The sequence below is a fragment of the Athene noctua genome, chromosome 12, assembly GCF_965140245.1.
Source record: "Athene noctua chromosome 12, bAthNoc1.hap1.1, whole genome shotgun sequence".
Classification (NCBI taxonomy): domain Eukaryota; kingdom Metazoa; phylum Chordata; class Aves; order Strigiformes; family Strigidae; genus Athene; species Athene noctua.
Genome location: NC_134048.1, coordinates 14469436 through 14481957, shown reverse-complemented (window position 1 = coordinate 14481957; position 12522 = coordinate 14469436). Strand labels below are relative to the sequence as shown.

General features: G+C 59.6%; 1 protein-coding gene across 4 annotated transcripts in view; it reads left to right on the top strand.

Moving 5' to 3' along the window:
- Positions 1–2851: 2851 nt before the first annotated feature.
- NSD1 (nuclear receptor binding SET domain protein 1) overlaps positions 2852–12522 on the top strand; it is a 66700-nt gene continuing 57029 nt past the window's right edge. For 2 of the 4 annotated variants that reach the window (XM_074915793.1, XM_074915789.1), the window contains exons 1-2: positions 4093–4194; positions 4434–5149. In XM_074915793.1, the coding sequence (XP_074771894.1) occupies positions 4454–5149 (696 nt within the window). In that variant the 5' untranslated portion in view covers positions 4093–4194; positions 4434–4453. Of the gene's footprint in view, positions 2927–3138; positions 3235–4092; positions 4195–4433; positions 5150–12522 lie in introns of those variants that run through there. The other 2 variants (XM_074915792.1, XM_074915790.1) reach the window with 2 other exon arrangements.

Sequence of the window (12522 nt, the reverse complement as noted above, 5' to 3'; positions counted from 1 at the left end):
AGACCCCCGCGCCAGGCACACCGGCCCAGCTAGGAAAAACCACGGGCTGCCTCTGCAGGCAGATGTGGGCAGCCCTGTCTGCCTGCAAGCGCGGAACTGCGGGCTCGGCGCTGCCGGCACGGAGCCGGGCTGAGCCCCGCCGGCTGCCCCGGCTCTCCGCAGCTACGTCCCCAGCGGTTTCAAGCCCCGCAAGCGGTTTCCTGGGGGAAAGGGGCCCCCGGCAAACCCTCTGGGCAGGATGCTCTCCTCTCCTCCTCTGCTTCCTTCCTCTCCCCCGGCCGGGCCAGCCCTCCCCTTGCCCGCCACAGCTCCTTAACCCTTTCGCCCACGCTGCCGGCCATGCGCCAGCCCCACGGCCACGGCTCCCGCCCGCCCTCCCCGGCCCTTTGTGCAGGGCCCCGGTGCTGCTCCCTGGGGCCGTGCTCCCCACGGGCCCCCCCTCGGCCCCCCCTCCCATCCTCCCGTGTCCCCTGCGGTGCTCAAGTGCGGGGGCACTCGCAGCAAGCCCAGCATGCCCACGGCTCCCGTGGGACCTGCGTGGGCCACAGCTCCCTCTGCGCTGGGCTCTGGGGCTCCATCTCCCCCCATCTCCCCGGGGGAGAGCCAGCGGGAGCCCCTGGCGTGGGGCCGTGCTCCCTTCTGCATCGCCGCGGCGGGGGGGGGGAGCATCTATGGTGGGAGTCGGGGCTGTGCGTCGGGGATTGTGTACCGGGTGATGGGGAGCAAGGGGGGACAGGGCCGCTCCCATGGCGGGGGACCGTGCCGGGCTGTGAACAGGGACCGGGGCCTCCAGAGGGAGCCCGCAGTGCCGTGCGGCTCCGCAGCCGCCGGCCTGACCGGCTCCAGAGGCCCCAGAATGCTCTGGGAAGCCAGGCTGGGCCGGGGGGCTCTCCTGAACGCGGGGTGAGGAGCTTGCAGGCAAAGCCTGGCAGCGGGGACACCTCCCCGCAAGGCTGCCGTCCGCCTGCGCTCCCCGCTGGAGCCCGCGGACAAAGGCCCGTGCGGCGGCGGCAGGGCCGGCCCGCGCTGCCCGCTGTGCCGCACATCCGGGCGGGAGCGCGGCGGCGGCAGCCGGGTGCCATTTGCCTGCTCCTGTGCCGGAAGAGAGGGGCCGGGGAAGGGCCCTTCCCGCAGGCGCTGGCTGTGGCACGGGGAGAGGTGACACAGCAGATGGGGAGTGCATCTGAGGGCATCCTGCCACCCCCGCCCCGCTCCTCCCGCCACCAGTAACCACACGGCTGCGGGGAGCGGCACTGGGATCACTGCAGGGCCCCGTTGGGGCACCACTGGCAGGGATGTGCCGGGGGAAGGGGGGGGCAGTGGGATGGGGACAGGACTGAGGATGCCACCTGGGCACCACTGGACACCCTGCCCACCCGTGTCCCGTGGGGTTGTGCTGTGCCATCTGCTCACGAGTGGAGGGCCCAGCCTCTGGTGGGTGGCACCCAGGGGGGACCAGGCCAGGCACGGGGCCAGTGCCCAGGCTGGGATGTGCCCTGCAGATGTCCCTGGCTCTGCAGCATGAGAGGGGACAAAAGCAGCAGAGTGAGGGCAGCTGGTGCCGGTCAGGGTGCTGGCTGCCGCCCCCCTCCTTGGGGACAGTCCTACACCTCTCCCCATATTGGCCCTCGCTCGCTGGGTCTCGGGCACCAAGCTATGGGGAGACACAGGGTGCTCCCGCCCTGCACAGGGCCCTACCCACCCCCGGGGGGTTATAAATAAACCATTATCTTTATTTTGGGAACGTGGCGGAAACGTGCATGGCAGGTTGCTCCAAAGAGAAAGGAGGAAAGTTGGCTGCCAGGCCCCCGCCTGGGTGTGCTGGGGTGCAGCTGCAGTGGCTGGAGCCGATCCCCAGGGAGATGGGCTGTGCCCGATGCATTTCCCTGTTCGGGGCGGAGAAGAGGGACCCCAGTCCCACTGGGTGCTGCCCTGTCTCTGTGCAGGCGGGGAGGACTGCGTGGACACGAGGCCTTGGTGCTGAGCTTGTGCCACACTGGGCACGGCGTGGTCCCAGCTCCCACGTGTTGGTCACCAGGTGGGATGACCCAAGGCGGGTTGGGTGCTGCTGGCCGAGCCCCAGGCCGGGACCTCGGAGGTACAAACATGTCACGAGCAAAACCTCTGACCGTGGCGCTTCCTGCCAGGTCACCCCACCCTCCATGGGTGTGCTGGAGCAGCGCGAGGCTGAACATGGCGCGGTGGCAACACACTAGAACAGGGACAAGGGGTTGGGGACATCGGTGTGTGGGGCGGGTGATGGGGAGCGATGGCCGCCCCATCACCAGCTGCAGAGAAAGCGGGAGGGAGTGCCCGGGCAGGGCCGAAGGGGCAGGGGGGGAAGCCGGGAGCTCTCGGAGGAGCTGCCAGGGTGCGGGGGCTGCCCGCGGCTCCGGTCCTGCTACCCCGCCGAGGCGCCAACCCGCAGGCGATCCAGGCCGGTGTTTGCGGCTGGGGCAGGCTGCGGGGCGGCGCGGGCCGGGCGGCGGGTGCTGCCTGCCCGAGTGTGCAGAGAGGCTGCTCCGGGGCCCTGCGCGGCGGGGGGAGCGCGGCACCAGCACGGCCGGGGGCTCCCGCACGGCCCGGCCGGGGAGGCGGAGGGGGGGAGGCGGGGGGGGGGGGGGGGGAAACAAAGGGCAGCGGCGGGCGAAGGGGGGTGGGGGGGGAAGCGGGTCCGCCCGGGCAGCGCCGCGGCGGCACCCAGCTCCCCGCCCGGCACCCCGGGGGGCGGCCGGGCCCTGCCCCCCCTGCGCGGCCCGGGCAGCACCGCCCCGGTGCCACATCCCCGCGCTGCCCCGGCCGCTGCCCCCCGCCCGGCCGCCCCCGCCCCGTGCCTGCCCAGCCGTGCCGGTGCGGCGGCGGCGTGGCGCGGCGCCCAGACCCGCGCGGCTGGCGGCGGAGACCCCCCCCGGCCCCCCATCTGGAGGTAGCGACGGAGCCACCGCCGCCACGGGCCCGCCGGCCGGTCGAGGTGGTGGCGGTGGCGGGGGGGAGCGGCGGGGGGCCGATGGCGGCCCGGCCCGGCGGAGCGGGCGGGCGCGGGGCTGGCTGCGCGCCGCTCGGCGGCGGGAGGGCGGGCGGGAGCGCGGCGTTCGCTGTCCGGGAGCGGCGGAGCCCGGCGAGGACAGCCAGGCCGCGGGCACCCCGGCGCCGCTCCCCGGCGGGCGAGGCTCGGCGAGGCTCGGCACGGCACGGCACGGCGGGCCCCGCGGAGGGCGACGGCCCGGCCCGCCGGTGCGCGGGGTGGGGCGGCGGGGGGAGCGCGGCCGGGGGCGCCGGGCCCGGTCCGCGGCGGACAATGGCAGGGGGTAACCAGAGCCCGGCGGGGGCGGGCGGGCGGCGCGCGACCCCCGCCCCGCTAGCTGCCCGCTGGGACCGGGGCCGGGACCGGGGCCGAGGCGGGGCGGGCGGCCCGCGGGGCCGGCGGGCAGGAGCCGCCGCCCGCCGGGTGCCCCGCCGGGGCGCAGGGCCCAGCCGACTCCATTTTGTTGGCTCCCGCTCCGCCGCCGCTCGCAGGCCCGCGGCCTGCCCGCCGGCCCCGCGGCCGACGAGGCGGAGGGAAGCGGGAGGAGGGCGGGGGGGGGGGGCGAGGGGGAGGGCGGCGGCCGGCCGGGGCGCCGGGGCCCGCAGGTGAGGCGCGGCCGGGCCGCCCCGTCCCGTCCCGCCCCGTCCCGGCGGGGCCAGCCGGTGCCCCCCGCCGCCGCCGCCGCCGCCGCCTAAGATGGAGGGTGGGGGCGGTGGGCCCGAGGGCGCCGAGCCGGGCCGGGCCGCCATGTGCGCGGGGCCGGGCCGGGCCGGTCGGGCCGGGCCGCAGGCGGGGAGCGGGGCCGCGGCGGGTCGCGCCGGGGGGGGGCAGCACTGAGCGCCCCCTCCCCCAACCCCCACCCCGGGGCGGGCGGCGCGCGGAGGGGGGGAGGGGGGAGGGGGGCGCCCGCCGAGGGGGGGCGGGGGGGGGCGCGCGGGCGCGCGCTGATTGGCCGCCGCCGAACCCCAAGAGCGGTGCGCGGGGGGCGCGCGCGCAGGCGCGGGGCGCGCGCCGGCGGGATGGCGGCGGCGGGCGCGCGCATGCGGGGGAGGGAGGAGGAGGGAGGCGGCGGAGCGGCGCTGGCGGGGCCTGGCCGGGCCGGGTCGGCGCGTCTCCCTCTCGGCCCGCACCGGGGGCAGGCGGCGAGCCGGCCGCGGCGGCGGCCGCAGGTGAGCGGCGGCCCCGCGGTTGCGGCGGCCCCCCCCCCCCCCCCCCCCCTCCCCGTGCGAGGCGGGGGCGGACCGAGGCCAGGCGAGGGGGGCCGTGCCGGGGCCGGGCCGCGGCCTGGGCCTAGAGCGGCGACGGCGGCGTCGGCCCGCGCGGGGCCGGCGGAGCGGAGCGGGCCCCCGGGCGCGGCTGCCATTTTGCGGCGGCGGGCCGGGCTGACCCCATTGTGCTGTGCCCGCAGGTGGATGCCCGCGGCCCGGCATGGAGCAGGCCTGCGAAGTGAGCCGCCGCAGCTGCCTCGTCCCCTTCGGCACCTCGCTGGCGGCCGCCGAGGCCAAGGGTGGCCCCTTCGGCGAGGGCCGCGGCCCCGAGCCGCCCGCCATGCAGCTGGCCGCCGCCAAGCCCGTCTACGGCCAGGACCCCTCGTCCTGCTACATCCCGCTGCGCCGGCTGCAGGATCTGGCCTCCATGATCAACGCCGAGTACCTCGGCGGCGCCGCCGACGGCGCTGAGGCCCTGCCCGACCCCGGCTCGCCGCCCCCCCGCCTCCCCGCGGCGCAGGACCCGGCGGCCGGCGCCGACGGACCCGGCCCGGCGGCCGACGCGCCCCGCGGGACCCTGGCCTTCCCCCTGTTCCTGCGGGACGGAGGAGTGGAGGCGGCGGAGGAGGAGGAGGACGAGGGCGCCGAGACGCCGGAGGAGGAGGAGGAGGAGGACGACGACGACGACGACGACGACGACGAAGAGGAGGAGGAGGAGGAGGCGGACGGGGAGGAGGAGGAGGCGGCCGAGTCCGGCTCTCGGAGCCGGGGCCGCCCCGGGCCGCAGCAGGGCCCCGCCAGCCCACCGCCGCCCCGCTTGCAGCCGGCCGAGCCAGTGCCGACGACGGTGCCGGACGGCGGCCCCGGGGAGCAGCCGGAGCCTTCCGCCACCGCCGCGGCGGCGGCCCTGCAGCTCGTAAGCACCGCCGGGGCGCGGGCGGCGGTGGCTGAGGAGGTGGCGGGGGGGGGGTGTGCGCGCCGGGCGGGGGGCCGGGGCCGCGGCCGCTGCCATTTTGCGGCGGAGGCCGGCTGCGAGGCGCGGTGCGGCGGGGACGGGCCGGGCGCCCTCGCCGCCGGCACCCTCGAGGGCGGGCAGCCATCTTGCCGAGGGGACCCTGCCGAGGCGCGGGGGGAGGCTGCCGGCCTCGGGGGCGCGCTGTGGCCGCCGCCGGGAGCCGCTCGGGGCCGCCGGGCCACGGTGGCCGGGCCAGCGCGGGCTGTCACCGGGCCCTGCCGCGCACCTGTGCCCCCGGCGCGGCCAGCCGCGCTGCCCCCGCCGCCTTTTTTCCCCTCAGGAGCAAGAGGCACTGTCCCTCCGCCCGAGAACAGCGGATCGCTGCCAAGTTCGGTGGAGTTTTTTCCCCGTTACAAGCTTGGCTTTTTTTTGTTGGTTTTTTGGACGCAGTGGAGATAAGCAGGGGAGGAGGAGAGCTTTCTCCTCTCCTGCCTGCCCCGGCTCTGGCGCTGTCAGACGGCTCTTTGTCTGGCCTGGCTTGAGGTAGCCAAGCTGTGAGACTTTGGCGATGGCCAGGGAGGGGCTGTGTCATGGCCTGACAGACTTCACGGGCAGGAGACCTTGCTTGTGGTCGAGGATGACTTTTTTTTTTTCCGAACTTCTCTGCACACACAAATTCTTTTAGCTGGTTTTCTCATATTCCTAATAAGAAATAAAACTGATGGAACTCTTAGAGTTCTGAAAGGAGTTAGGTGCGTTTAACTTTTTTGTATAATATGCTTTTGAATGCAAGTATAATTTCTGGATGGTTTTCAGCGTGACTTTATTTGCAGATATATATATACTTCCTGCAGTTCTTCAGTAATTTTTTGGGTGTATTTCTTAAATATATTTTTGCAAACTTAAGGTTTCTCACTGGAGGATACTCTGGGTTTTAAGTATGACTTGATGCAGGGTGTGAAAATTCACTCGTGACAGCATTGACACCGAAACCATGTTGCTCTCTTTAATTTCAGTAGAGCCGCTGATGCCGGACAGATGCTACTAGCGCACACAGTGCTTGGGGAGACATACTTGCTTTCACTTGTGTTCATTTGGGAACATTCAGTGTTCCTGCTGTGTGCTCTGGTTGCTGGGGGAGAGCTTGTCACAGAGTGCCCACGGAAGGGGCGATGTCAGGAAGATGCTGACAGCAGCTTAATTTGTGGCATGGTTAAGCTCCGCTTTGGGTCGTGGATCCTCTTGACCATTCCTTGGGAAGAATCCGTCTCCTTGTGGAGACTCAGTCTCTAGTCATTGGGGGTAAGAGGCTGCTGTCGTCTGAGGTTTGTGCATATACTTAGCTTTGTTTTGCAGAGCAAAGCAGGGATCTCTCAGCAGACATGTGCTCAGTGATGCGGTTGTGGGAGGGTCTCACTTTGTAAACAGAAGCTAGCAGAGGTACTTTCACAACACTTGCCTCTGCTATCAGTGGCTTTACAGCGTGCTCCACAGAACAGCAGCTTGTATGGTGACAAAACTGTGGTGGTGATTGAGGCTGTTATTTGAATATGCAACAAGGGGTTGACTTTTCAGTAACACTGCCTTCCTGTCTGCTGTAGTACGAGGTTAGCCTTGCGGAATTGTTCTGGTGACTTTAAAAGCATAGCTGAGTTCAGAAAAAAAATACAAAGAAAAACATTTTTTAGGCAGCCTGAGACCCTTCTCTCCTTGAGTCTCACTCTCATTCTTCCTATAGAAAGTAGGTGCGAGTTGTCTGACTGGACCTTTATTTTAGCCCTGCTGCTTGTGATATGGGAAGAGAGAGAGATTTTTCTCTGTGCCAAGTTACCATTGAGACGGTTAAAATATTTTAGTTGTTGAACATGCCATAGTGTCTAGAAATATCATGTCTTCATGTAAGCATTTAATTCTGTTCTCATTTGTATTTGGGTAACTGAAATCAACTTTTTTTGAGAGCCTGTTAAAACTTGAAACAAAAAACTACCCCAAAACAACAACCACAAACCTTCGGGAGTTCTGCACTGCTCTTCTTAGGGTGGCTTGTCTGTGCTACTCTTTCAGGTAATCACCTAGCCTGATGATGGGGCTCTTCCACCTTATAGCGAGGCTTTTGCAGAGCTTTTATTCTTGAAGCTCACTGCTTTGAGTATGCCCACTGCTGCTCAGACTTCCTGTTTCGCCAAGAGGAAAGATGCATATGTCTGGGACCTCTGTGTCTGCCCCTTGCAAGTTTTGAATTTTTCACTTTGAAAGGGCTTAATTTCCAAAATGTCAAGAGTGCTTCCCGAAGAAGGGCCAGCATTTGGTTAAGTCTTTAGTGGGATGCAAAGTCCAGCATTTAAGTAATGCCCCTGGGTAGGAGAGGTGGTGGCAGGTATTGTTTTGCATGGGGATTTGTTAATAGCCCTGACATCACGCTTGTACTGACACACTGCCCCAAACAGAGGAGAAGTTGCTCAGGTAGCATTCATTTGTAAAGAGACATGTGCATATTCTGAAGTGATTTTAAGTTTCAGGTTAATCTTGGTGCTCCCAGCAGCTACTGGCAGATTTCCTGTTTGAGAGAAAGAAATTGTATCAGGGTTCTGGGTCATGTTTCTGCTTCAGAAGTGACGATAGAGTGACTGCTGGCAGCTGGTGCCTTACTTCCTTGTGCACGTGGTGGGTTACTGCCATTTAAATTTAAATGGGTGGGGGTTTTTAAATTTCTCCATTGTTTTTTATCATCTTGACTTGAGCTTGTCTTGAGCACTTCCCTGGCCTTTGCAAGTTGTAGTGCTCCTGGACAGCGTTATGTGGAGTTGGAGAATTGACCCCAGGCTCCAGCGCTGGGGAGGAGGGTCGGTGCAGTCTCGGAAGGTCTGAGCGCTGTGGGTCTTGCTTGAACTCAGTTGCTGAGGAACTGGAGCAGGTGGACTTGTTTGACAAATCTTGTGCTGAAATTTTGCTTTTTATGTAACTTTTGGTGCCGTATTACTTGGCTTTCTCTTCGCCAGTTTGCTGGGTTTGACTTCCTACCGACAAAGTATGTTAGAGTCATTTGGTTTGCAGAGTTGAGCACTCAGAAGCAGAGAGTTTTTGGATTCAAATATGCCTGTGCCGCTCTTAGTGCGTGTACGCTACGCAGTCTATGATCTCGGGTTATGCATTCACAAGCTGTTTTTTCCACGGAACCCTGATGGCTTCAGGCTGCAGGATGTGCAGAGCTGGCATGAGGCACTCACTCAATGTTGCTTTTCATTCTTCTCATACTATTTCCTTGTTGTCCAGCTCCACGCTGTAGGGAGTATGATGTTCGGGTAATGGCAGTGAGGAAATGAGGTACAGGGAAATCCAGAGCCAGATCTTTCATCCCTAAGGATGGTTGCTTCCAGTGGCTGGATGTAAGGAATGAGCAGGGCGTGTGTGTAAGGCTCCTGGAAGGTTTTTCCTTTACCAGGACCACACCGTATGCATTGTGTTAAAAGTACGGAAGGAAGGCCCCCAAAGTCCTCTCTTTAAGCCTAGAATTAATCTGTGAAGAACTTCACAGTTCCGTTGCAACCTGCAGTTGTGGGAGAATACTTTCACTATAAAGTGTTTGTGTCCCTCTTTGAGGGGTGTTCTGGTTCTTCATTTATTAACTGACATGTCTAGTGCCATTTCTCCACTAAAAATAAAATAAAGGAACCAATGCCATGTGATACTTGCTACTCCTGTAAACATTTCTGAAAGAGTTCTTCTACAGACTGTTGATTTGAGGTGTAGCTAACTACTGGTAATGTTATATCCCTGAGATGGAATAGGCATGGCAGTGGTTTGTTTGAGCAGGGAACATAAATTTCCTTGGTCAGTTGACATCTTACTGGTGCGGAGATTAATTCCCTTTGGCTGTCTGTGCTTCCTGCAGGCATGGTCTCCCTCTACGTGCATCTGGTGAGAACAGGCTCTCGGTGTACTGCTGTCCTTGTGTGTCTGATCTTGCACACACCCCTATTTGCCACTAAGATTTACGCTGTTTGGAAGGCCTTATATTTTTCTCAGAAAAGAGCACGTAGCTGGATCTTGCCTGGCTTTGCAGTCAGCTGGTATCCGCTGGGCCCCTGTACTGAAGTGCACTTGTGTCTTGAATAGCTCTAAACTTACCCACAAAGGACTTAAGACATGGTGGGCATCCAGAAGAAAGGGTAATTCCATAGTTAGGGCACTGTCCTGGGCTGTGTTATCACTCGACCATAAATTTTTGAGGTCCTTAATGGCTTTGGTGCTTTTGTGATGTGGTGACGCAGCATCTCTTTCTCGTGGTGGTGTGAAGCCGGGTGGGTGTTTAGGTGCTGCCACAGCAGGACTGTACCCTGGGTGCGAGGAGCAGCTTGCTTTGAGTGACTGACGGCAGGTTTTTTTGAACAGTCTGTAGGATCTAGACCTCTCCTGGCAGGGGATTGGATCCTGGAAGTATTTATTCTAGCAGTTGGCTGTAATTATTCTTACTCTCCTTGTTTCTTTGTTATTTAATCTTTGTGTATGTGATGTTACAGAAAATGCTGTTTCTCTAGTAAACATGGATGTTCTGGCTACCTTTTGTGCAGTGTGAAATTTGAATGCTTGATGCCCTCACAGTTCATGAGGGGCCATGCAGTGCTCTGAAGCTGAACATGTTATGTGCAAAGAGCAAACCGAGGTGTTTTCTTGCAGATTGAGCAGTTTGAAGGTGATGTTTTGCTGAATTCAATGGCAGAAACCTCTATGTTGGTTCTCCTTTTTTATATTTCAAGCTTATTTTTAAAGCTTGGGTAAGAAAGGCTTTGTTCAAGCAACGGCCTGGTTAACATGCTCTCTGCAGTCATAAATACTTCAAGTCTCTAGTGAAGATTGTTGCCAGAGGAGTGTAGACTTCACTCAGCTATTCAGCAGTGAAGTTCTGCTCTATACTTATACTTAGTATATCACCTGCTACTGTTACAGGAAAATAGCCAACAGTAGCAACAAAATCGGTTTTTACAGGTGCTTTTTTAGGATGCATGCTGCCTCTTGAGACCTGCTACCTCTGCTAACCGCCTTTGTATCTACTTGCTGGTGGTTTCTTACGGAAAAGTGAATCTCCCAGAACCTGAACTTTTTTTTTTTAACAAATATTATGTTGTTGATTCTAGTTCTACTGTTATAGCTTCTAAGCTTGCTAAAATCGGTGATAGTGGCTTGGTTGATGCTGTAGCAGTAATGTTCAACTTCAGGGCAATGTGTTCTGTTTTGCATGAAATCATAGATTTGTTGATTGCCTCTTGCAGTATAGTAACTTCTCATTGTACCCTGTTCCCAGAAGTGGGATTAAACTGTGTGATATGTAACAATTATTAGTTTGTTTTTTTAAAATTTCCCCAAGTCAACTGAACAAATATGTAGCTTACTGAAGAGGTGTCAACTCTGAATGGGATTAACAAGCTACTTGAGCCCCAAGAAAAAAAAAGGTGGTATTTTCTGAGTTATAATTGAGACAGTATTTCTTAAAGACATTCTTAACTCAAAAATCAGTATTATGGGTGATGATCAACTTTCAATCTAGTTGCTTAGAACGTACTTTGTTTTTCTTGCCTGTGACTGACAGCTTCTTGTATATTGTAGTTTTGATTGCTTTTTCAGTTATTTGCTCTGGCATTTAGAAGGGCACAGGGAATAGAAACACCTGGAGAGGGAAACTCAATCCTAGCAGGGGGACCTTGTTCTGGGAGTTGAAAACTTTTTTTTGTTTTAAATCAAGTTAATGCCATTTTTAATACCAGAAAAATATGACCTATGTTTTGTTCTGTCTGCATAGAGCCATCTGTGCCGTGCAATGCAGTCTTCGCTCAGTGAAATGGGAGTGAAATCCTTTATGGTGGTTAAGACATCGCCAGGATTTCCAAGTTAATGGGTGGAAAAGGTCTGTAAGAGAGTCTGCTTTGAATTAGAGCAGCAGTTTTCAACCTCTGTTGATTTGTGGACCCCTAAACACTTCCCAGGTGCAGACTCTTGTCTAGTGAATTTAGACCTATCAACAATAGCCTTGCTTGCTTTCATATAATTTCATGGCATCAGAGTATTTTTCTGCGGTTGTGAGTTTGCTGACTGCTGAGTTACAGAAAATGTTGCAAATGTGAGCTGCAGTGTCTGACCTGTGTGGATTTTGTGTTGAGTCAAATAGAATGTTGCATTTGTGCAACTGCTGGAACAGGCAGGGGTGCCCTCCCTTGCCTGACTTGCTCCTGTTGTGTTTTGCAAGAATGCTTGATAAAAGTTGCAGTTTGCTTTGCTGAAAGTTATTGGAAGTTTAAATGTTACTTTCATGTGTGTTGGCGTGAGTTTGGTGTTACCAGTTAAGGTCATGCTGGTGTTGGAAACTGCAAGGGTGGTGACATCAAAGAAGTGACTTGACACTAGTGCGGAGGGTTTAGGGCTTTCTGGTGTGCTGTGGGACAGGACTGTGGCTGCTCACTGGTGCTGCTGTACCACTGCTCTGTGGGGAGGCCAGTTGGGTGCAGGTGGCGTGTCCTGTACTCTTTAGGTTTGTAAAGGACTGAGTGTAGCCCTTGCAGGTGTGCTTGGGGGTTGTAGAGGCCTCCTTGCTAAGCTTGCAGGGTTTGCTGGTGGTGCAGGAACAGGGTGCTGGTGGGAGTGTTACTGAGGACACGCGCAGGGCATGAGCATGTGGGTGTGTGGGCTCCCTCAAGAGTGTGTCACGCTCCTCCTGGCAGGAAGCTGCAGCAAGGGAGCTGAAGGGTGGCATGAGGGAGTTCAGCATGCCTGCAGAGCTGCGCTGCCATGTGGAGGCTGACTGGAAGGTGGAGAGTTGGGTGTCCCACTGGTTCGGTCCTGGGTAGGAGTGTGGGCTGATCTGGGCGGGTGCTCCTGATTCCAGTGCCCAGGAGAAGGAAAGATGCTGGTTTGTGTTGGAGGCAGAGACTGTCACCCCTGGCAAGAGCCAGCTGAAGTCCTTGCTAAATTAGAAATCTGGTTTTGGTGTGACTTCTCACAGTAGCTTTGTAGCAGTGATTAAATGTGCAGCAGAGATAGAGATGGACTTGGTGTGTGCCCATCTCTTGTGTGTCCAAAAGTACTGATGAAGCCAGGAGGAATTTCAGCAGTGTGCTTTGCCTCTATTGAATGATGGAAAAGCACTCATTACAGTTCACATGCTGTCTTTCTGTGGTTACCATTAAGAATACATCAAGATTTATCTCACCTGGGTCTTTGGAAGAATAGCAAGGAGAAACTGGGAGAAAAGTCCTTGTGTATCATCTCTCTTTACCAGCTACTTGTGAGGTCAGGCTGATTCTGGCCAGGCTCCTTCAGTTCTGTCTCTAGCACAGCCTGAG